The sequence below is a fragment of the Nanorana parkeri genome, unplaced genomic scaffold, assembly GCF_000935625.1.
Source record: "Nanorana parkeri isolate BGI_ZX_2015 unplaced genomic scaffold, ASM93562v1 scaffold808, whole genome shotgun sequence".
Lineage (NCBI taxonomy): Eukaryota > Metazoa > Chordata > Amphibia > Anura > Dicroglossidae > Nanorana > Nanorana parkeri.
Window position 1 is genome coordinate 565,548 of NW_017307076.1, and position 24,018 is coordinate 589,565.

A 24,018-nucleotide genomic window follows, 5' to 3' on the forward strand; every position below is an offset into this window, starting at 1 on the left:
TGTCCCCCGCCAAGCAGCCGCTCTGTTCATGACGTCACGCCCCCCCCTCTACCGTCTTCCACGGAAGCCGTCCAATCCGCTGACAGAAACCGCTGTGCTAGACGCGCCCTTGTGCTGACGTCACGGAGGGGCCGGCCGATCAGCGGAGAGCGGTTAACTCGAATGTGAGCAGTTTGCCGCCAAGCTGGCTTCCTGCTCTGTATCTGTACACGTCTGACTCCTGCTGACAACTGTACTGCATTCCTATACACACCATGCCCTGCGCTCCGCTGACAACAACTATAACTGACTGTGTTACTGTTCCACACACAGCCCTGATAACCAGCAAGGCTGCAGTCACCCAGTTTTTAAAGGAAAACACCACTTTTGTTCAGTAATAAAACGCAAGCAATTTGTAATTTAACATGTACAAAAACGCGAACAGCCAACTTCCCTTATTTACTTCCTTGTTGTATTTAGTATATAACTGAAAGCTTTGTCAGTTTGAAATTGAGAGCTGTCCTGCGCAGGCTTCCTGCAGTACTCCAGAGTTCATTGAGCCCTCCTAATTCTCATTTTAAACTACAGAATAATAGACATTTAGGTTGTGGGAGTGGAAACACAATTAAAAACACCCAAAACTGCGCTGAAGAGCGCAATTCCATTGAAAGCCGTATGGAAACCGCACTAATCAGCACGGCAAAATAGGGTCAGGAAGCAATATGGTCGGGAGGCGGTTTGGATCGCTCGAGGCCGCGCGGTCGCATGAACTTTATCAGAATGTTCATGTTGGCGGATCCGCGCAGCCAAACCGCCCTGGTGTGAACGGGGCCTCAGAAGGAAGCTATCAGAGCCAGCCCAATCAGCTGATGTAAACATGATGCTGGTGTCATTACGGACCTTTTATGGGCGCATAGCCATATTAGATTAATGCCACTGATTAGATGTGGCCATATAAGAAGACCTTGCAGAGATCACATGGACTAAGCCATAATATACAAGTATGCACTATGTGCTTGTTATAGTATCAAGCAAGGTCCACTCCCCCGCCCCCAGAGACCCTCCTCATCCACCCCCCATTCCCCTTCAAAGGCAAAGCCCTTAAGTATGTGGGGGAGGAGATTCCATCTCGTGATGCTGTCCTGGAAGACGTTATGGGAAATATCTGTAAATCACATTACTGCCGTGCAAATACTGTACTGCAAGGAGTGATGTCACCGTCTTCCCAGCAAGATCCCAGGTGCTCAAATTCTCTCAAACGTCTGGCAGCACAGAGCAATAGCGTAAGGTAAGTAGAGAAGCCAGCGCTTTTCCTCCAAAGGCTTTGCTTTATTTCTCTAAAGTTTTGGCAGGCATAGGGGGGCTAGATTTGTAGAAACGGGCTACAAAAGAGCTTTCGGGGCCTTTATCAGGGTCAGAAGGGGACCCTGCGCTAGTTTTTGAATGGCAATGATCCTTCAGTAAATGGGCCTTTTTTTTTTTAAGCCCGTGGATGCATGCAAACAAAAAAAAAAAAGTGAATAGTGAAATCACTACACACAAAAACGTGCACGACGGTGCTTTGGTCCTCTCTGGTGAGAAGGGCCACAATTTCCTGATTCCCCCAGGGCGCAAGGCTCCTGACAGGGACAAGAACGACTTCGGTCCACCTACCCGAAGGCAGGCGGACCCCGATCCTCTGGGACCTGCCGAAACAGGTCCACCGAGTACTAGGCTGGGGGCTCCCCTGACGGGAGACCCCCGAATGGGAGGAGACAGGGGGCCCCATAAGGGTCACAGAATCTCCTTCCCATCAGGAATGGGCCCCGAAGGTACCCGCACCCTCTGTCTTCTGTGAAGTCAAAAAGTGCCAATCGTGCATAAATATTCTAGTGTCACAACGCTGACAGGCCTTAGGGGCTGGAGTGCAAAAATATTGCCCAGGGCTAGCCATAAGGCCTGCCCAGGAGGCGTAGTCCAGAAAAAGCAAGTAGGTGCCATGACCAGGTGCACAGTGGGTCCCTCACCTTAGTGATTTTCTGGGACGCCTACCCCAGGGGGGGCACAGCACCACAGGCCTCGGCCGCTCTCCGGCCAGACAAATGCAGCCCCATCCCCACCAGAAGGCTTTAGCACCAGAAGGATTCCTACCTACAACTGGGGACAAGCCCGGCAGGGTGAACCGGACCAGAATCAACCCAGGAGGGAAGGAAACCCCTCCAGCACCCACCTATCACATCAGGGAATACTGAGCATCTCTCCATTCCGTCAATAAATGGACTTTTGCTTATTTCACTGAATACAGGTGTGCTGGTGACATTTCTACAAATGCAGTTTATTCACGGTGCCATCCGTGGTCTCTGCAAGCACCCACCTGTCTATCAGGTTGCTTGTGTCCGGTAAGGTGTGCAACAAGATATCTATTCGTTACTGTGATGGACTACAATCTCAATACAAATTGGTAAACTAAACGCGAGACTGTAATCCATCATGGGAGTGAGCTTGGAGCGGTGACTAATTTACAACACACACAAGGACCATGCGGAACAAAAGTAGCCACCCTCCAGAAGTTAGGACAGTGTCAGCACCAATTCAGAGATGATACAGCCAAATGATACACAAATAAGATAGAGTTTTGTTAATACTTAAGGTGCTTGAATGTATTTATAAGATTGAAGTGCTGAGTTTAGTGTCACTTTAAGCTTCTTAACCAGTCCGCATCTTCCTCATTCTGCCGCAAGTGACTATGCACCTCCCACCCATGCACAATATAGATACAATACCCTGGCCCTTAGCTCCACTCTACTGCTTCTTACAGATTGTGTGGGTGTACACTGCACCATGCATACATCAGTTAGTGTAAACTAAAACACTATAATGATCAATAGTAGACATTAAAGAAACTGCAAAATATTATAGGTTTTGATATCTTTTAAATAGTAAAAGCCAACATATAACTATGGGGCAAGTGTTTTTCCCCATAGTTCTCTTTAGGGTCACGTGAGGACATATACTAGCATCCTCCCGTGACCCCAAAGCTCAGTATATAGCGGGCTAGAATACTGTCGAGATCCACCCAGCTGCGTGAGAGCCAGCTGTGCCCGCCCCCTTGCCTGTTCGCTCCTCCACTCAGCGCTGGAGACGATCAAGAAGTGAGCGGATCAGCGGCATGTTTCTGCTCACTTCCCGATCAATCGAGCCGACCTGTGACAGCTTCTTTGTCACAGGTCGGCTCTAAGGCCTGGTTCACACCTGGGCGTTTTACAGCGCTGATCGACGCGCTGTAAAAACACCCAGCAAGTGAAATCCCATTATTTCCTATGGGCATGGTTCCCACCTGGGCGTATTTCAGTGCGTAGAAACGCGCTGACAAACGCCCAAAGAAGTACAGGAGCTTCTTTGGGGCGTATTTCCACGCGTATCCATTAGGATACAGCCGGGTAGCCCTTGTAAACGCGCGTTTCATTGACCGCAAATCGCGGTAAAAACACGCAGCCCCAAATGCGCATATTACCAACGCCCAAGTGTGAACCCAGCCTAACTATGAGGAGTGGAAATCACTCACCTCATAGTTCTCCTTTAAATAAACCACATAACTGTGTAATGTCAACAAAAGGGTCTTCCTATAAAAATAGAAAAGAAACAGCAACTTTAAATGGTGATGAGTCTGGTTTTAGAAAATGAACACACACAAAAGGTCTTCAATAACAGAAATATGCAAGACTATTTATTGCCCTACAGGATTTGTAAGGGACAAATCTGAATCTCAATGAAAGACGAATAATTTATGTGCAATAGCCTAGCTCATGTCAAGGACAATATCGCTCTCGTGCCTTGTGGAAACATTCACACATAGGAAAATAATACCGTTTAGGTTATACTTCTCTATGAAAACTATGTCCTACAACATGAATACTGAAATATCTCCAGAAGCTGAAAGGGCCAGCAGAACCCCTTGTACATCTCTCTTTTGACCATATGACTTTCAGATATTGGTTGCAGCATTTGTAAGTATAACAAGGAGCATGGATGCACCATTCACTGCAAGCTTCTTGGTCTGTGCACTATTGCTGCTAATGGCGTCTTCCAAAATATCCCGTTCTCTATGTGGAATGACAGATGGTTATTAGGAACCATTAAGATGACTCTTCTACGGTGATCATCTCCGATTTTCCAGTGTCTTTGTCTGTGCAAGTTACATGTAATGCTCCATCCCTGGGGAAAAAAGAAAAGCGGATGAGAACTGAAAACAAATCTGCATCATCAATATACTGCTGTAGTCTGCTAGACTTAAACGTCGCTGTATATAAATCGGCCTATGTAAATTCATATATTTCCTTTGTGCCGATGGTGCTTATTCTCATGCTGCACTTTTTGTGGGTGTCAGATTTATTAAGTGAGGCACAAAGTTTATTTCTGTATATGTCAATGTTTGTATGTTTCTAAAGTCCCATATGTTGCATTCATATAGATCCATGTGAGCACAGACTATAGCAGAGGTAGCAAACCTCCGGCCCTCCAGCTGTGGAACTACAAATCCCATGAGGCATTGCAAGATTCTCACAGCCAAAGACATAACTCCCGAAGAGAGATGCATCATGGGATGTGTAGTTTCCCCACCGCTGAAGGGCCGGAGGTTTACTACCCCTGGACTATAGATTCAAGTTTGGCTGGCATCTCGCTGCCCTGGCATGTGTAAGATGGCGCAATGTTTACATCTTTCTTGGAAGGGGGAACCTATGTACTGCCGTGCAGCTGGTGCATGCCAAGTGTTGCAGAAATGGTCAGCTTTTAGGATTTGTAAAGGCTGCCTGGGCCTACACAGACCAGGGGGCAGTGAGAGACTATACAAATCTGAAATCTGTATTCTCATACATTATTTTATCAGGAGGGCATATGAAGCTTTTTAATGGGAACTGCACTTATTCTTTAAAGAAGAACTCCAGGCAAATGTTTGATTAACTGCTTGTTTCAGTCTATGGATGAAAATATAGTTATACTCACCTGATCCTTCGAGCCAGCTGGCTGTGACGGCGCTCCCTCCAGCCTCTCTCCTAAGCTCCAGTGATGGTACGTCCCTGAGCGTATACACTGTATAGAGTGTGAAGACTCAGGGATCTTAGACCGCTGTAGTGGAGAGAGAGAGGGTCCAGGGACTGGTCTAAGAGCAAGCTGGCTCAGAGGATCAGGCGAGTATAACTTTTATTTTCTACTAGAGATTGTAAGCTCTCGTGAGCAGGGCCCCCCTACCCTCCTGTACTGAAATTGTATAGTTAGCTGTATGGTCTCCCTCAGTTTTGTAAAGCGCTGCACAAACTGTTGGCTCTATATAAATCATGTATAATAATAATCATCTTTCTCCCCAGACCAAAATGAGCACTTAACCTTTAGAGTGCGGGGGTAGACCCACTGCAAGGGTTAAGAAAAGTTTTGCCCCGAGTTCTTCTTTAACTCTAGCAATGGTAGGATAGCAATGGCATAATAGATGCTAATGTTATGCTAACAGAGCACATTAATCTCTGGAAGCATCCATATTTCTAAACATCTAAAAACAGCATTTTCACAAGAACTCCAGGTGTCTTTATACATAGAAAAGGTAAACCAGTATACATATTAGGGATGCACCGATACTGGTTTTTCGATATCGAGTATGAGCGCCGATATTTTGCGGTGCGGGCACTTCCGTTGGCATGGAGCCGGCTTCCCGGGCAATTTAGGAAGCTGGGCAGCGGGTAATGACACGCTGCCTGGCTTCCCGATTTCCCGGGAAGCCGGCTCCATATTTGGGCGACTCGATGCCGATTGGCTGCGATTATGGTTTTCCAGCCAATCAGCATGGAGCCAGCTTCCACTGTCAGAGGGTCTTCCTCTGACCATATGTACCGGTATCGGGGAAAGTATCGGAGCATTTGGGACGAGTACTCGCCCAATACTCGGTATCGGCACCGATAATAGTATCTGTACATCCCTAATACATACAATGGCGAGCAAATGAGAAGCTCTTTTGAGCAGACGTACGCCCAGCCTTGCCTTATAAATACACAGGGCCTTAAGGGTTTGTTCACACCATTTTCTGGTGACTGGCATTTTTCCGCACTGGATCAATGTCAATCACCGCTAAGGGAAAAAAAAACAAAAAAAAACATTAAACTATTGTTTTCTATGTGTCCTGTTCACATAACACTAGGGTGATGTGTGGTGCAAAAAAAAAAAAAAATGGAGACAAGTTTTAGTCTTTCGCAGCGCATTGGATTCCACACTACAGAGCAGATCACCTTGCTCCTGTACGAAGACCTGAAATGGAGTGTACGGTTTGTACATTGCCAATAAAGAGTAAAAAAAAAACTAAAAGTGCCTTACCTTGTAACAACACAAGGTACCACCAAACATCACTGTCACCCAGCAGACACAAGCCGCACGATAAAACAGACAGATTTATCATGTGACTGGTGTGACCCAGAGATATGCAGCAATAATTCAACTTGTACATTTGCTTTGCATGTGCCAGTAAAGCAGATTATTATACAGGATTTATATAGTACCAACAGTTTGCGCAGCTAAAACTGCACAGTTGCTGGGCCTTTTCCAGACTTCTGACCCCCAACTCTGTTAGCCTGCAAGTTTGAAGGTAGAAAAATATGGAACCCAAAACACAAGACCTCACCAAAACACCTCATATATGAGACAGACCCATAGAGCTATTCATACCTGTGCAGAGTATCAAATGGAGGAGGAGGAAAAAAGAAGAAATTCAGAAAGTCACTGAGGAGAATTGATCAAAACTGGAGCAGGCACAATCTGGAGCAGCTGTGCATGAAAAACCAATCAGCTTCTAGCTTTCATTTTTAAATCTGAACAGAACCAACTGAAGAGAGAAGCAGATAGGTTGCCATAGGCAACTGCTCCAGATTCTGTCTGCTCCAGTTTTTATAAATTCCCTCCATTGTGTATACTTTTTACATAGAGGGAGAGTAGGAGGTCTGACACAGACAGACATTTCATAAAATCCTAACTTGCAGCAAAACACAAAAAGGAAACATTACCTCTTCATTGTCAGCACAGTGACTATATCATGAACTCCTTTTTCTTTCTTTTGCAAATCTTTAAGTACAATCTGAAAAAGAAAAAAAACATTGTATTGGTCTCTCTACATATTATAGCAGCTGCTGTACAACACATGTATCATACAACAATACAATGTAAATAGCAGGGGATTCGTCCATCCACACTGTTCAGCATAGATGGAGGAATGGGTTATATTTTCTTTGTTCAGCCCGCAGGTGGAACAAACTAAATATAACAGTGTACACCCTACTTTAGTTTAAAAAATATGGCTAAACTGTATTGCAATCATTTCTTTACAGATAAAGGTGCACGCACACCTCCTGGGCCCAGATTATAGACCTCACACAGCTCGTCCTCCGTCTGACACAGAAAGTAGCTGCACTTTGAAATACAAGCTGGTGTTAAGTCAGTGTTCACTAATCCACCTGGTGTGAGGACGATCACTTGAGCTCCACCTGACTCGTTTTACTTAATGAGTGCATTCATAGAGGGGGAGATAGATATATCTATGTATATATCTATCAATCTTATACATATACACACAGTATGTTTGAGGGCAGCTGCACCTTACAATACAGTTTAATGTCCAGCAAGTATTTCATTCTGAGATTAGCCAGATACATTATATAAAGCTGGCCATACAATGGTAGATTTTCATACACATTTTTACATGAAAATCTCGTCAGAACATTCGATAATGACATCAGAGTCTTGATGAATGTCATCTGAAATTTTGTTTGATTTTAGGCTTAAGAGGAAGGAGTGTTCACAAGGCTGTGTCCTATTTTGGTGTTAATGTTTTAACTGATATGTGTATAAAGAAATCCCCTCAGCAGATAGTTCCCACTGCACAAATAGGTGTGAGTGAAACATGGCAGCGGGAGGAGCTCAGTTTTTCTGCCTTACCCCCAAGGTGAATTAACAAACACAGACTTGTGGTTTGTAGTTCAGAGTGTGGCTACTTTCTAGATTACCAATCTACAAAATCGAGCAAGGTAGTGTTTGAGAAATGTGAAACAATGCATTTTCTATGTATTTTTTTTTAACCCTGTCTGAACACCCACACAAAACATCTGGATCATCAGGAGTAAACTAAATGGTCAAATAATAACATCCTACATGCACAGATGCAAATCATTGTCATAATGCAGCTTCCATCTTGGGCCCCATTCAAATGGGGTAATCTGGTATTCCTGCAGTAGGAATGCCAGGTGTCCCCATGCAGATGCAGCCCCTGTAATCATTAAAGTAAATGACAGGGTGACAGCGGCCGCATCTGTAAGCGGCAGTCCGCATGTAATCGTACATGTGGCCAGCGACGGTTCATACCGATTACATGTGGACTGCCGCTTAAAGACATGGACACTGTCACCTTGTCATTTACTTCAATGAGTAAAGTGGCCACATCTGAACGGGGACACCTGGGATTCCTGCAGGAATCCCAGGAGGCCCCGTGTGAATGGGGCCTTAGAATCACACAGCAAAAATGTAAAAAGTGTGTCAGTCATTTAGGAACAGAAACTAAAAACTAGCTCAGTCATGAAGGGGTTAATGTCTCAGCAAGCTCATACTGCACACAGATAGTTGACCACCTTTTGTGGCACAAATGACTATCAGCAGTTTGGAAGTAAAATGACTCTTTATACACTGGCAACCACAGGCAAACATACCAGAGATAGAAGCATCTTTCAGGTCCTTGTAAAGCTGTATCTAAGTTACTTACCTGTGCAAATTTACTGCTGTCTGATATATTTGATTTAGGAACAGACTCGTACAACTCCAAACATACAGAGGTTAAGCTTCCAGATGCTTGTAATGTGTGCTGCCTACGAGCAGGAAGTGGGGTTCCCGAAGGCAGCAATAGAGTGAACTTCTCAGCTCCTGACTCGTCAGCTTCCTGTGAAGACATATATTCTATATGATTACTACACATCCCTTTGAATCAGTATTTTCAGATAATATCCAAATTCTCATACAGTGAATGATCAAACAAGCCTGAAAGCGAAGCCATATTATGTTTTAAATCTAAATATTCAAATGTACAACTGAAGCCAAACCTTTTTTTTAGTTTTGGATCAAGGAAGAAATGGTTATATCCCAGTCAGCTTCTTTTTTTTTTTTTTTAACCATCTGTGTCCAATTGGGGAGATTTCCCTTCACTTCTTGTCTGATAGCCACAACAGAAAAAGAGAGGAAATCCCTGGTGGTCACCATAACCCGTGTCCCCATTGGAAGATGTCCCATCTATTCCCGTTCTGATGACAAAGCAACATTTGGGATTTTCTTTTACCAGGACAAATAGAGAGGATGAATCTCCCCAATGGGTATACAGACATGAATAAGAACCTGACAGGTGTCCTAATCCCTCTGCACTCTATCCAAAACTAAAAATAAATATGTTGGCTTCAGTTGCACTTTAAAAGTAGGAAACATGGCCTGTGACATTGCTTGGAGGAGAACAGACATTTACTAAAAGAACACAAATTAATATATATCAACCAGCAGGGCTTAGAGGTAGAAGCAGATAATGGAGAAACAAATGTACCCTCTTCTGGGTCTACAAACTCAGAGGCCAAAGGCCACTTGGAGCCGTGATAACCCTCTAAAAGGGCAGTAGAAACCCCTGCCGGAAGATCAAGATTATCAAAGAGCGGTGTGTTGGAACTCGGGATAGATAATGAACTACGATCCCTTTCCTGTGCCCACACAGGAAGTTAAATCTAGTCCGAATTTAAATACTTAAAGCAAACCTTTACACTTAAAAATCAAAATCTACCAATGCATCCCTCTATGTATGATTAATGATAACATAGACATGTCAGGTGTAAAGTGCTGTGATTTTAAAATACTTACATATTGCATAGCATTCATTTACTGCTTTGAAAGGGCAAAATGATTTCAGTTTCCCAACGCAATGCACACTGGGATTGCCTTATCAGCAGAGCATTGCTGGAAAATCTCATCTGTAATCTCATGAGATCTCAGGGAAAGGCATTTTCCTCCCCTGAGATGATGTGCATGGTCACATGTCCTAGTCACATGTGCCAGAAATCAAGGAAGTAATAGGAGAGCTAGTAATCTGTCCTTAGTTAACATGGCTACTATCAGAAGACTGGGGAAGAAAAGAGAAATAAGGTATGCAAAAAACACAAAGCTGGCAATTATCAGAAGTATGCGTTTGTAGATTGTCATTACTAAACATTTCTAAAAGGTGTGTTTGTTGTGATTTTAAATATATGGGTAAAGGTCTGTTTTAAAGCCACCTAAAGCCATCCAGAAACATCTAATCACAGTTGAACGCTCCACCACAATTCTACAACTAAATGATCTCTCCATAAACATGCACAATAGGATCGGCCATGCATGAATGTGAATGCCTATGGAGAGGAGAGGAGAGGAGAGGAGAGGAGAGAGGGGGGAGAGGAGAGGAGAGAGAGAGAGAGAGAGAGAGAAGCAAGCCAGCTACAAGATCTATGAACAATGACGAGACAAAAGAAATTCCAAGGTCAGCCAGGGGATGTCTGGGTTCCCAAAGACATACCTCTATTTTCCGATCTAGCCAGAAAGAAAAAGTAAAAAATGATTTTAAGTCTGCAGGCACCTTAGGTATGAATTAAATATGATTTTAAAGCTCATCTAGGACAAATCAGGAATGACCGCTACCTTATAAATGGCTATAAAACAACCAGCATGCAAGCAGTACATTAATATTTCATTTTCTTTCAAATTCTAATAATGGCACACTTCCCATACTCCATGATTTATGTGTAAGCATTTTGATTTATGCCTTCCTGTGTAGTTTCTCCTGGGTCACTTACACAAACAATTTTCAGTTTATTCTGAATTCTGCCTGCAGCTATTGCAGCTGTCAGAGCCAAAAAGAATACTTTAAGAATTTACACAGCTTGGCAGGGAGATTTCTGTGCCTATTTTTTGTTTGTTGTATGCATCTTAAATTTGCAATTTATATAGTCAATTGCTTGTTTTACTTTTCCCACAGTTCTTTGGGGTTTTTTTCTGGTATAAAAAAGCACATCTGTATTATTATGTATAGAATTTAGAAATAATTTTACCCATTTTGTACAGGATAATATTTGACCTTAGCACATAGAACCTGAGCAAATCTTTTGCTTGAGATTTTTTGTATAATAGTTTTTACTCTTGATAAAAATTAGGGGCAGATCGAAATCTGTCTCTCATCATTCATATTAGAGATGCACCAATACCGATACGAATATCAGTATTGATGCTGATACAGAGTATTTGGGCGAGTACTCGTACTCGCCCAAATGCTCCCGATACCAGAACTTCCGGTATCAGAAGGCAGGGCGGCAAGTCATTACATACGACCCGGGTTCCTGATTGGCGCTCCATGCTTCCTCGTCACCTGGTGATGAGGTAGCATGGAGCCGGCTTCCTGGCTAGTCAGAAAGCCGGGGGGGCGAGTCTTTACACACTGCCCCGGCTTCCTTAAAGGGTCTTCCAGTATCGGTATTTGGCATCAGCAAGTACTGAAAAAAAATAGGATTTTTGTACTCACCATAGAATCCTTTTCTCTCCGTTCAACCTCAGCCTTCCTATCGGAAGGATCCTTAAAGAACGGAGAATTCGCCACCGGGATAACCGCGGCCTTGTTTAAATGAGAGACCGGCGGGTCCACCACCAGTGGCGAAGACCACTTAGACACAAAATCCTCCTCAAAAGGGACAGCGAACCGAGAACCGTTTCGGAAACGCAGAGGACTCAGTAGGCCGTTCCCACCCCTCAGAAATGAAATCATCAAACAAGGGGGATGTAAGGAAACACCGTGACAGAACGCAGACACATATGCGCCCAAACTGCACGAGCGACCGCGTGGAAGTGCTGGCAACGTCCTCCATTTTAAGGGTCTCCCTGACAGCGCGGACCAGCGCCGAGACCAATTCACGTTCCTGGACCAGGAGCGTAGACGCAGCCCCATCCTCACTTGGCGAATCAGGCTGTGAGGAATTACCCGGCTCAGGAGGTGACGTCATGGCAAGGGCAGAACCCGCTGCCTAGGTGGGCGCTGCATCAAGGCGCGCACCATGCGCGTCACAAACCCATCCATGGCAGAGGAAAAATATTCCAGGGACAATGCGGTACCGCGGTACCACCCACCCCCCCTGAAGAACCGGAGGGACGCACGGATGATTGGCAAAACAGCGCAGGACGCACAAAGAGGGGGTCTAGAGGGGCCCGCAGAGCGCAGCCCACAACCCCCACACGGCAACGTAGGAGAGAGCCATCCCTGCGATCCCCTCAGCATTTATTCCGGCCCAGATAGCAGACCCTGCAAAGCGGAGGAGCTCTGCACGCCGTATCCTCCCCCTACGGCGTCCATGAGCCGAGAGGCAGACACTCCCCATCCGCCCGAGGCTCTAGGAAGCCCGGGCGGTTGTCACGAGAAGAAAGGGCAAAGTTGCCCACATCCAAGATGGCGGCCGCGGAGCCGTCTGGAGGCCGCAAAAGCCGGGGCCTCGAGTAGCGGCCGCCGCACATGCGACGTCCGCCGCGGATGCGGCCGCCCTGCACAGGCGGCCGCAGCGGACCCACAACAGGCCAATCCTCCACCCCATGAGCCCCAACAGGGGCCGAAACGAGCCAGAACGGCGGCCGCAGAGCCGCCCGTAGGCCCCAACCAGACCGGGGCCTCGAGTAGCGGCCGTCCAGGGAGCGGCATCCACCACGTGGCACCACCCACCCACCACCAAGTACCTCCAAGGCCCAGGTCCCCCCAGAGGGGGCCTATACAGGAGCCAGCCAGCACCATAAGCTCGGAGGGAGGGAGAGGGGGGAAAGAGGGAGAGAGGAAGACACAGGAGGCTGCAGCTGTGAAACAGTGCAGCCTGCAGCTTACCTCAGATCCAGGTCCTCAGGCCATCCACCGGAGACCCCACATACATACCACCAGGGAAGACAGGAACCATCGCCAGGATCCAGGAGGAGCAGGGTACCGGCAGGAGAACGCCCCCGACCGAAGCCGCGGCGCCGCCAGCCTGCGGGGAGAGCCGCGACCGGTGGGCCGGAGCCCCCGGTCAGGAGCCCCCCCCTGGGACGAATCCCATAGGCGTCGGGGAGGACCACCCGTCGCAGCCGACCCACCGTAGCAGAGTCTGCATGCGCTCGTCGGTCACCCAGGGGAGACTACAAGGATCTACAGTCATCCAGCCTGTCGCCCTGGGGACACTTGCTAGAAGAAAAATCAAATCAAACGGAAGAAAGGAAAAAAAATTCTCCAGAGAAATTTTTTTAGCTCCTTACTCCTGACGCTAGGCAAAAAACTGGAGACTTGTCAGCAGGTGGGGGGTTTGGCCACCGGCAGGGGCCGCCCCTAGGCTGTAATTGGTCTTTAGTTTTGTGCCTAGCGTCCTTCTCCTGCAGGTGGCGATATTACCCTACCATTCAGGATCTACGATCTGTTGCCTGTGTCCTTCAATGAACGGGACAGAAATAATTATATTATATACACACACACACACATATATATATATTTACATCAACCGCTAATGTGCTAGACCTATTAAAACTTTGTAAATGATCCTACTGAGTTGCTTTACAAAAACTGAGACGATACTGTCAAAATTATTTCTCTTTCTCAAGAGGAAACCTGGGCAATTTCCCCAGCTTCTGTAAATAAGCCCCTGTACTTGATTATCATTAGGCAAAATTATTTATGCTAAAAGGTCATTTTCTGCATAGATACAGCAAAATAAACTTGGTGCATGTTAATAGCCACTGATAAAGTATTTAGGTACCATGCAGACTTTGTGCAGGTAATGCATTTCCTGCTAGAAACAGGTTTGAGAGAATAAAGAACTTCATTTTTGGCTACAAGCACAGCAGTAAAACTAACCTTCACCAGTATGTCACTGGCAGAGCACTCAATGGTAATGGAGTCCAGTTCTGTGGACAGATTGTCTTTACCAAGCAGAATTCCAGCTTCTATGGCAGCTCCAATAGGAATGACCTCATCAGAAGGTATGCTGTTTAACAATTCCACCTCTGGAAATAGGTCCTTAATTAATTGCTGCAATTTTGGAATGCGAGCAGATCCTCCACATAGCACTACCTAAAAGAACAATGGAGAGAATCTACAGTTAATAAGTAAAAATGAAATGTTCTAAACCATTGAGAACCTGTGCTTTTGGATAGTCCAGCGTTTGCAAAAAAATATATAAATGCATGCACACATTAATAAAACTTATGGTTATTTTTTTTTTGCATTTGGCTCACAGGTGCAATGCTCCTGTAGAACCTTCTTCCTCCTCAGCCCGTCAGATTTTTAGTTAAGAGACGAGAGGAAGTATAAATGGACTTCACATCACCACACTTTTACTCCACTGTGGCAGGCAGGACTTCTATTTCCAATCGCAAATCCAGGCAGAGCCACACACTGGTTCAGGTAAGTGCGGTGAACAGAACATGAAACATAGTTAGAAAAGAAACCTAAAGCTGGCTATACACTTTACAACCATGGCAAGACTTTCGTCTTGCCATGGTTGTAAGCTAATTAAAAGCTTGTACGATCTGCCCATCTTGGACAGGCAGATCGTACTTGCGATCATCACAAGCCCGCCTCGCTGAGGGGAGGGTTTCCGATGACGGCAATGCTGAGCGGGCAGTGTGCGCTTGCGCACACCGGCCCGTGCGGCATTTGTCTTATGAGCACGCCACAAACCCGCCGAAAATCTTACGATTTTCAGCAGGTTTTCAAACATGCTCGTAAGACAAAAGACGTGCGACCGCACAGTAGAAACGGTCGCACGATTTCCCGCGATTATCGTACGATAATCGTCAGGTGTATGGCCACCTTCACTGTTAAACTATTGGCCCCACCTACAGGTTCACTTCATTGCCACCCTCCACGCTATAAATGGAAAGAGTATAAGCAGCAGGTAGGGCAATTGGTAAGCCAAATTGTTGCTTTTGCCCAACATAGGCAGACTGCCTGCATCCAGGGGCATGACTCTCTACCTGTACAGACATGCAACTTTGCAGTTGTGTCCTGTCATAGAGTAGAAATAGTAAAGTATATCACTGGCACACCAAAGTAAAATCTTTAATGAGTGGCTATTTTATTGATGTACACACATCTCGTCATAAAGCAACGTTTCAGGGCCACTCAAGGTCCCTTAATCAGGCATGACAATGTGTTATAATACATGACAAGTTTAAATATAAGTGCAAACCAATCAAAATTGTTCTTCCCCACCTCCTTGACGTCAAATTCCGCCATGTCAAATTCAAATACAGTATGAACATACAGAATAAACCACTTTCAAAGAGCCAGCAAACAAATCACAGGCTGTGTATATGAATGGATACTCCTTGGTCAGCTTACCATCCCTTGAGAATAAAAGAATTGTAAAATCTGCGCTTATGGGTGAGTTGTGATGCGGAAGCTGCTGCGCTTTGAACCCTGGGGTCAAAATTGATAAAGTGCACATTCAGCACTTCATCCCTTGAGAATGATGAATGCTGTGTGGGAGTGGGTGTCAGCTCGTATTCGTAACCCGCTCGTGCGGCCGGTTATGTTGACAGATTCTCCTTCACAGCGGCTGGATGACACAAGCTCCGAGTCCTACTGCGCCTGTGTGAAATTGTTGCCTAGCAGCATCAGAAGCTGGAGTCTGTGTAGTGTCAGCTCACTCATTCTCTAGCTGCCGGTCACACAGCCCAGCTGTCAGAGTTGTACACACCAGCTGTCACTCCCATGTGCAATTTTCCACATTAACATGCAAGCTGTATGGCTGTCTAGGTCTTTGTGAATGAGGCCTAAGAGTTAGACAGCCACACCGACTGGGAGGAGTGAGGGCACTGGCCTGAGCTTTATTTTTGGAGCTGAAGTCAAGATTTGCACACTTCCCCTAGTCTCCAGGTTCAAAGTAGCTATCAAACTATGGTGCAGACCCGCTCTAAGTGAGGAAAGATTTCACTTGAATTCTTAGAAAATACATTATAAAATTCCCCTGCAGTGACATGCTAGATTTTGTTTTTTACTTGGCTGAGAGATAATAAAGTTTAAATTCATTACATTTAAACCAGAAAGAAATAGAATTAACACCTGATTCACATCCGTAGCTTTAAATTCTAGCTCTTCCAAAAGCTTTTTGATTGGATCCATGCACTGATTGAACAGGGAAGAACAGATGAGCTCAAAACGAGCCCTGAAAGAGAAGGCAGTAAAAACAAAGCACTTGTAAGATAAAATGCATCAAACGTTAGTAAATTGTGGATGGTTGCCTTATTCAGTGTTAAATATAAATGCTAATGAATAACAAAATATTTGAAAGAAGAACTCCAGGAGACCATTTTCTTAACCCTTGCTGTGACATACAGTATAAGTGTGGGGCACGGAATGCATGTCTCCACAACTGACTGGGCCAGGAGGAGGCAGTGGCAGTCACAGTTTTGAGCAAGCTTGGACAAAAAGTCTTTGCGCCAAGCCTAGCCTCATCACTTGCTGAGAGAGAGAAAGCACTAGATATGCTGCCAAATTACAAATATATACAAGCTCAAATACTGTACAGGGCTAGCACAGTATTTACATCCTCTGTTATTTTCATAATGCGCAAGATTTCTACAACCAATATTGCTATTGTCAGTTGCCCACAAATGCACTGACAACACAATTATTACAGGTGTGACTGGAATGTGTTACATACTTATTCTGTACTATGATGCAACCTTCCTTACAGTTATAGAACAGCTAACTGTACAAATACCATGACATAAAAAATGTAAAGGAACAGGTTTACCCTTCTATAAATAACTTGAAAGTGGAGATATTGTCTCCATTTTCTATTTGTAAATGTATAAATAGAGTAGGTCCTGAATTTTTATAAAGGCCGCCTTAACAGATTTTTATAGGATAGGAATAGATCATTTTACCTGGAAACACTGCAATCAAAGTCAATGCCATCATACAACGAATCCACAAAACAATTAGAACTTCCTAAAGTTGTTAAGGAGTGTTTAGCTGCATCAGCACTGTTCATAAGTTTCATCATTGCCCGGGCATTTCCTTTAATATCATGTTTGTATGACCTATAAAATAAAAATAAAAAAAAAGAAATTAAACATGGTTTTACTAAATAAGTCAAGTCAAAAGAAAGGGAAAAAAATCAAATATATATCTAAAGCACATATCCCCTCTGCTCCAGCTGTGAACTGTCCCTCAGCATCCTTACATCTAATGAAGGTCAATGGAGGAGCCTGCATTAGACATGATGACTTCAGCAGTCCTTAGACCACCAGCAAAGGGGAAAAGAGGCTGATGGGCCTTCTAAAATTTCCTTCTAATACTTGAAGACCATACATCTTTCCACTTAATCTTAATATCACGATTTCCATTGGAGTCTGCTCACTTTACCTTAAACCAAGTTCTAAGTATTTCACTGCAGTAAGATTTTACAGAGCTTCTCACAATTGCAGTGATGCTTTCTGTTTGCTGCGTTGTACAACTCCCTAATGAGCCATAACCATTCATTTATTAGGGTCGAAGATGGATCTGATTAGAGAACTCATCTGAACTTAATACAAAAACTTAAATACATGAGGCTTCCTGAACATAAGTTATATATTTTTTTAACTTAGAACATATATTTTTCCCCATACAGACCCAAAAGATTTTAACATGCCATACCTCTGAAATTCAGATGCCAGATATTGGGCTAGAGCTTCTGTGAAACATACTCCTCCAATGTCGTCATAAGTCTTTGTTGCAAGAACTCGATATATTCCGCTGTTCACTTCAATCACAGTGACAGATAATGATGTTCCTCCTAATTTGTATACCAATACATTGCTGCAACCAATAAAGAAATGGTTTAAAATGTGATATTAAATATAATTAAGGCAAAATTATGTTGTACAAATGCCCATCTAGATACCACACATCTTTAAGTTATCTAGATGGGTCTTATTTTAAAGATTTCAAAATGTTCCCATTCTCAGGACATGTATGCTTTGAGAAATGGACCTTTTTACCTTGAAATAGTTTCTTGACCAAAAAAAGAAGGAAAAAAACCAAAACACATTTCTATTAACCTCCCTGGCGGTCTGATTATCTTCGTTTTTTTTGTCTTTTTTCTACTTTTAAATTTCCCGCCGGTTCCGCCCCCCTGCGATGCGGGCGCTCGCAAGGGACGGAAGACGGATGCCGGCATCGGCTAGAGGACACAGCCGGGCTCGTGGACAAGGTAAGTGACGCACAGTGTAATCCCAAGTGTGGCTCGGGGTTACCGCTTCTGGTACTGAAAATTAACCCTGAGCCACACTCGGGAATACCGCCAGGAAGGTTAAAAGGTAGTTATAGAAGAATACAAATCTATCTGGAGAAAAGTAGTTTTGCATAGGAGACAGTGGGTAGGCATAAAATAGAAGGAATACAATATTTCTGCTATACATAGTACTTGGCGTACGTTTTACCAGTAGGTGAATCCTGTCCAATACCATATGCCAAGAGCGCAGCGGAAGGTTCATGGACCATACGCAAAATGTTGAATCCAGCAGCTGCTGCTGCCTCCCTGTAGAATAAATGTATACAGAAGTCAATCAAAGTGAATAGCTAACAGAGTTAAAACTGTCAGCTTAAAGTTCCCATTACAGTCATTAAGAATTGTCTATCAAGCTTGGGCCCACCTCTCCTAAGTCCTTCTATAATGGTAAAAGGACCATTATGGAGGATTGGGAGGTAGAAAATGGTAGGCAAAAAGTCAAGATTTGCATTTCACTACAGCTATCCAGATCTCTGGCTCTACTCATTGTTTTGCCATGCTGGTTTTACCGAAGACAACTTTCACTTATGAGCATTTTCATCGGTGGTTAACACTTCTGCTTTGCAGCACTGGGGTCCTCAGTTTGGATCTCAGTTAAGGCACTATCTGCATGGAGTTTGCATGTTCTCCCTGTGCTTGCGTGGACTTCCTCCAGGTACTCCGGTTTCCTTCAACCCATGCTGGCAGGTTAGCTGGCCCTAGCACATGGGTGATAGGGACACTAGATTGCAAGCTCCTTTACGGCAGTGGCTGATGTGAATGTAATGTATGTGAAGTGTCATGTAAATTTATGGCACTATATGAATGCTTGTCATAAACGAGACTGTGTGCATGTGACATAAGGACTTTAGATTGTAAGCTGCCTGAGGGCAGAGAATTATGTGAATGTGCTCTGTCATTCGCTGTGTAAATTGTTGGTGCTATATAAATAAATCAGATGCTCTGCTTAAATCTCCCAGGTTTGTGACAGGTTTAGTTTAAAGCATAAACACAGTTTACAGTAGCTTGCTTCTATACTTACCCTAGGGACTTTTTCTGACTTGGACCAAAATCAAAAGGAACAGTGATAACCACATCATTGACATCTGATCCCAAAGCTGACTGGGCGGTCTCTAAGAAGCAACAACAACAACAAAAAAAATCAAAACAAAAAAATCACTTGAGTGTTGTACAAAAGTGTAATAAATTGAACATCGAGTACTATGTCAGAATTACCTTTCATTTTACTGAAGACAAGTTTAGCAGCATCTTCTGGGCTTATAAATTTCACGGTTTCTCCTGTATCAATTTCATACTTTGGTTTTCCTGCTTTATCAACTATCTGTAATGGAATTCAAGTGCATATTGAAACTTCATTTAACTCTGCACCACTAACAAACTTCAAAAAAAATGCTGGTGCTTATAATCAACATTAAAGCTTTGTTTCACACCAAATGTATATCATATTTTTCAACAAAACTAGATTTTTTTTTTTAATTACATCAATATACACCATAGAAGTAAAGCTAGCCATACACAGATCTAATTTTGTCCATTGCCTACTGAATCAGCCAAAATTCGATCCGTGGATGCCCTTGCCATCACCACCCAGCTCAACAAACTTCAACTGGAAAATCTAAGGAGCTGGCCAGAAAATTGTTGGCTGAAAGCGACTGCAGTTAGATACAGTCACTGTTCAAGAACTGATAGTGGCCGGTGGCAGCTTTCTGAATACAAAACCAGCAAGGGAGAGTCCTCCACGCACACTGTTTTGCATGGATAAGGGAATCAAATGTCTCTTGTTCAGCCCACTGGGCTTAATGAGGGAGATTTGACTATGTATGACCAGCTTAAGCTTAGTACTGACCCTGAAAAAACTTGCAACCAGTGAATTGTGGTGCACAAGCTTGACCATCTAGAGAAGAAATGATAAGCACGACAGCCCAAGCATGCATATCCACCAACCCTAGAAATATTTAAAGCAGATCTCCGGGTGTCCCTAACCCTTGCAGTGGGGCTCATTTTTGTCTAGGTACTAAAATAAAAAAAAAGTTAGGCTGGGTATTCACGATTCTATTTTTTTTCAGTCAACCTGTGTGCTGAACAAAAAGAATATAATAGATTCCTCCAGTAACAGTTAAGATCATAGATAGATTTCGATAGATCGACTGTTTTCTGTGTATTCTGACACTGGCCGCCAGCTGATTGGCTGCTAGCTCTGTTCGATGGAGAATTTTTTCCAACCTGCTGCTTTGATCAGCTGATCGAAAAGCTGTCCGGGTAGAAGGGTGCCAACAGTGGCACCCACATAGTGACTTTTAGCCAGTTCATCAAGAACCAGCAGAAATTAAAAGCATATATAGCCTACTTTATACTCACCTAATCCTCTGAGCCAGTTTGCTCAAAGGTCTAACGCCTCGCTCCACCTCCACTTCAGCAGTCTAAGAATCCTTGAGTCATCATGTTCTATATACGGTGTATCGGATGCGAGGACCCTAAAGGACATAGCATCGCGGCAGCATAGGAGGAGACAGGATGCATGGAGTGCAGTAACAGCCAGCCGCGAGGTTTGGGTGAGTATAGCACCTAAACAAAAACGAGCACTTAACCCTTGCAGTGCTGGGGTAGCCCCACTGCAAGAGTTAAAAACAGTTTTGCTCGGAGTTCCGCTTTAAACAAGACATCCAAACAAAATCTGAAATGACCCAAGTGAAAATAACAATTATTTTAACTTACTGAACACTTGCTTTCAGAGATGTGCTTTTGAGCCTGTGGGTCTTTAAAGCTTCAATGCAATAAGGAAACAAAACATGTTAGAGGATATCAAAAGTAGAGACACTCATAACAACTAATTTCAGTTTATTTATAAATTCAAATAAGGCTGTAAGTATCCACAAGCAAAGAAAGTTTACAGGTTGAGCTGGATGAAACCAGCAGCCATGTAGATTATGTTTCTGTGTAAAATTACAGCTGGCACAGAACATACTGAAGCCTATTGTGTCAAGGAAAGGTCCCATTCCTTAAAGGGTTAGTTCAACTTTTCACAACAATGAAAAGGTGAACAAACAACACAGTGCAGTGGTGTGAACTGACATCATAGGACACGGCAAATTGTCTTGTCTTTGTGCTGGGACTGCGATGGCCAGCTCAGCCTAAGGCAAATCATGTGAACCTGCCCTAAAATGCCACCCAACTGTAAGAAAAAGTTCCAACATACCTCCTGCCCAATATCTGTTTCACTTTCACAATAGTGTTTGCTGCATTTCTCACTCTGCTCTGCTTTGCTGCCAAGCCAACAATCTGATGAGATAAAATGGGGAAAGAACAAGCCAATCTTAGCTGGTTATCAGCTGAACCTGTGCCATGAATGAAGCTATAAAGACAACTTCCTTACCACTTCATTTTCCAAGAATCCGACAACAGCAGGCGTCACTCTGTCACCGGCATCATTGGCGACCACGTCAGCGCGACCATCCTGGAAAGGTACAGAAAGACATGGCATTAGGCTATTATGAGCAAAACACTGAGGAACTGGGAACCAGCAGTAACAAAAGGTCCATTGGTGGCAGATTCTGAAGATTGTCCTTGCAGCTCTTGATGAGAGGGAAGTGTTAAAAGTCTCCTTTTCTAGGCAGCTTTTTATAGATTTTATTTTTAAGTAAAACTAACCTCCGGAGTTAAATTTCAGAAATACAGTCAAGTACTTTAGCTATTAACAGAAATGTATCTTATTTGTGTATTACTCAGCTGTAGATCCTCAAATCATCTCTGAATTGGTGCCGACACTGTCCTTCCTTATTGAGGGTGGCTACTTTTGTTCCTCATGGTCCTTGTGTGTGCTGTAAAGTAGTCACAGCTCCATGCTCACTCCTCTGATGGACTACATTCTCAATACAAATTAGTAATCTAAACGTGAGATTGTAATCCATCACAGGAGTGAGCTTGGAGCAATGTCTACTGTACAACGCACACAGAGACCATGGGGAACAAATGTAGCCACCCTCCAGAAGTGTCAGCACCAATTCAGAGATGATTTGAGGATCTACAGCTGAGTGATACACAAAAAATATACAATTTGAGTTAATAGTTAGGGTGCTTGAGTGTATTTTTTAAATGCATCTCCTGACTTTAGTATCACTTTAAAGCCAGCCACCACAGCATCTTATATTTTCCCTGTGCTGGAGGAACTCCAAGTCAATCCGAACTGATGCTTACACAGGGTGGAGTTCTTTCTTCCTGTTCCCATGTGTAATCAGAAACTGTACCAACACATGAAAGAAAGGAGAGGGAGTCACATGCCCCGTTGTACCTGGAATTCCTCTTTCCTCTTGACAGAAAATGGAGCAGTGGAAGAGGGAAGGGAGCAAAGCACAGAATCCCTTTAAGGTGCCCTTACACTATACAACCTAATTGTACAATCTCCTTTAGATCTAACATCAACTATGTAGTGCAAGGGCCTGCCTGATCTGATACGAATTCAATGAACCGTTTAGGTTTGCCCTTATATGACATAGCGCAGAGATTGTAGAATCAGATTGTATAGCGTATGGCCAGCTTTGGAGCTCTCGCCAATTTTATGTTTCTATATTAGCACAGTAATAGTAAATCACCAATGATGAAATGTGCCCCATCTCTGGCTGCTGCAGAATTTGTTACATCTCTCAAGCTGCCCATACAATGTAATATTTTCTTTGTTTAACCTGCGGGCTGAACGAAGAAGATATAACAGATTCTTCCATCAACGCTTATGAGCATTGATCGAGAAATTTCCCGCTGTTTTCATTGTATTGTGACAGCAGCCGTTCTTTCAAAGATTTTCCAACCGGCTCTTTCGATCAGCTGATCAAGGGATGCCCAGCGAAAGGGTACCCACAGTGGCACTCACTGTGCAAATTTTACCTGGTGCTTTAAAAACCAGCCAAAATTCACAGTGTATGGCCAGCATTGAGCCTGCACTGTGCTGTCGCTGCCAAGCATCCAGCACCGGGATTTCAATTTCTGGCTATTCTGATTGCAGTGAGTCACTCGCTGTACCTCATTCTCCATTCAGATAAATGCAAGGCATTCTGTGATTGGAGGAGGTGAGGCTAACATTTATCTGCACCTCCTCCAATCACAGAATACTATGCATTCATTGAAAAGAATGCAAAGGTTTTTTTCTAAATGGAGGATGGGGTACAGCGTGCGACTCAATTTAGTAAGCCTACTGTGCGTGTGCACTATGGTAGTACAGGGACTCTTGGCATAGCCTACACTGTGGCCCTGCTGGTCTACATCACTGTTGCAGGGTTATTTAATAGTATAGAGATTTAATAGCATAGAGAGCAAAGTACATTGCCCACAGCAATGAATCATACGTAACATCCGGTGAAATGTAGTTACTATGGGTTACAGGGATTTTTACATGTTCATTGATCAATGAATAAGCCCAGATCCTCCAATGCACTGTGTATGTGAAGCACGCTACATGTGAATGAACACCTAACCTCAGTCAATCCAGAACACGTGTCGGCGACAACCAATCCCCACACGATTTCTGACTCCCCTTACCTTATACACGGCCACGCACGCACACGTGCACCCCAAATGCACACCGATCGCCGCCATACCGGTGTTTGGCAGACAGAAACCCTTTCCAGCCAATGAGATGACAGGACAGTGAATGTGCCTAGCCAATGAGAGCGCAGATAAAGGATCACATTGCGCGCTCTGTCGC

The 24,018-nt window shown here is 44.0% G+C and overlaps 1 protein-coding gene across 2 annotated transcripts; it reads right to left on the minus strand.

Annotated features, from left to right (window-relative positions):
- Positions 1-3,928: 3,928 nt before the first annotated feature.
- Positions 3,929-24,018, minus strand: HSPA14 (heat shock protein family A (Hsp70) member 14). Of its 2 annotated transcripts, none has more exons than XM_018565045.1 (14): positions 23,853-24,018; positions 21,697-21,777; positions 21,520-21,602; positions 21,035-21,087; positions 19,539-19,640; positions 19,345-19,435; positions 18,468-18,572; positions 17,690-17,851; positions 16,936-17,091; positions 16,109-16,211; positions 13,898-14,113; positions 8,747-8,920; positions 7,002-7,072; positions 3,929-4,173 (listed from the first exon to the last, which is right to left on the minus strand). In XM_018565045.1, the coding sequence occupies exons 1-14, from the start codon at positions 23,907-23,909 to the stop codon at positions 4,095-4,097; spliced, it is 1,533 nt and encodes a 510-aa protein (XP_018420547.1). In that variant the 5' UTR covers positions 23,910-24,018; the 3' UTR covers positions 3,929-4,094. The 2 variants fall into 2 exon arrangements, with proteins under 2 accessions (XP_018420547.1, XP_018420546.1); XM_018565044.1 differs by having other exon boundaries at positions 19,539-19,644; positions 21,039-21,087; positions 23,853-24,017.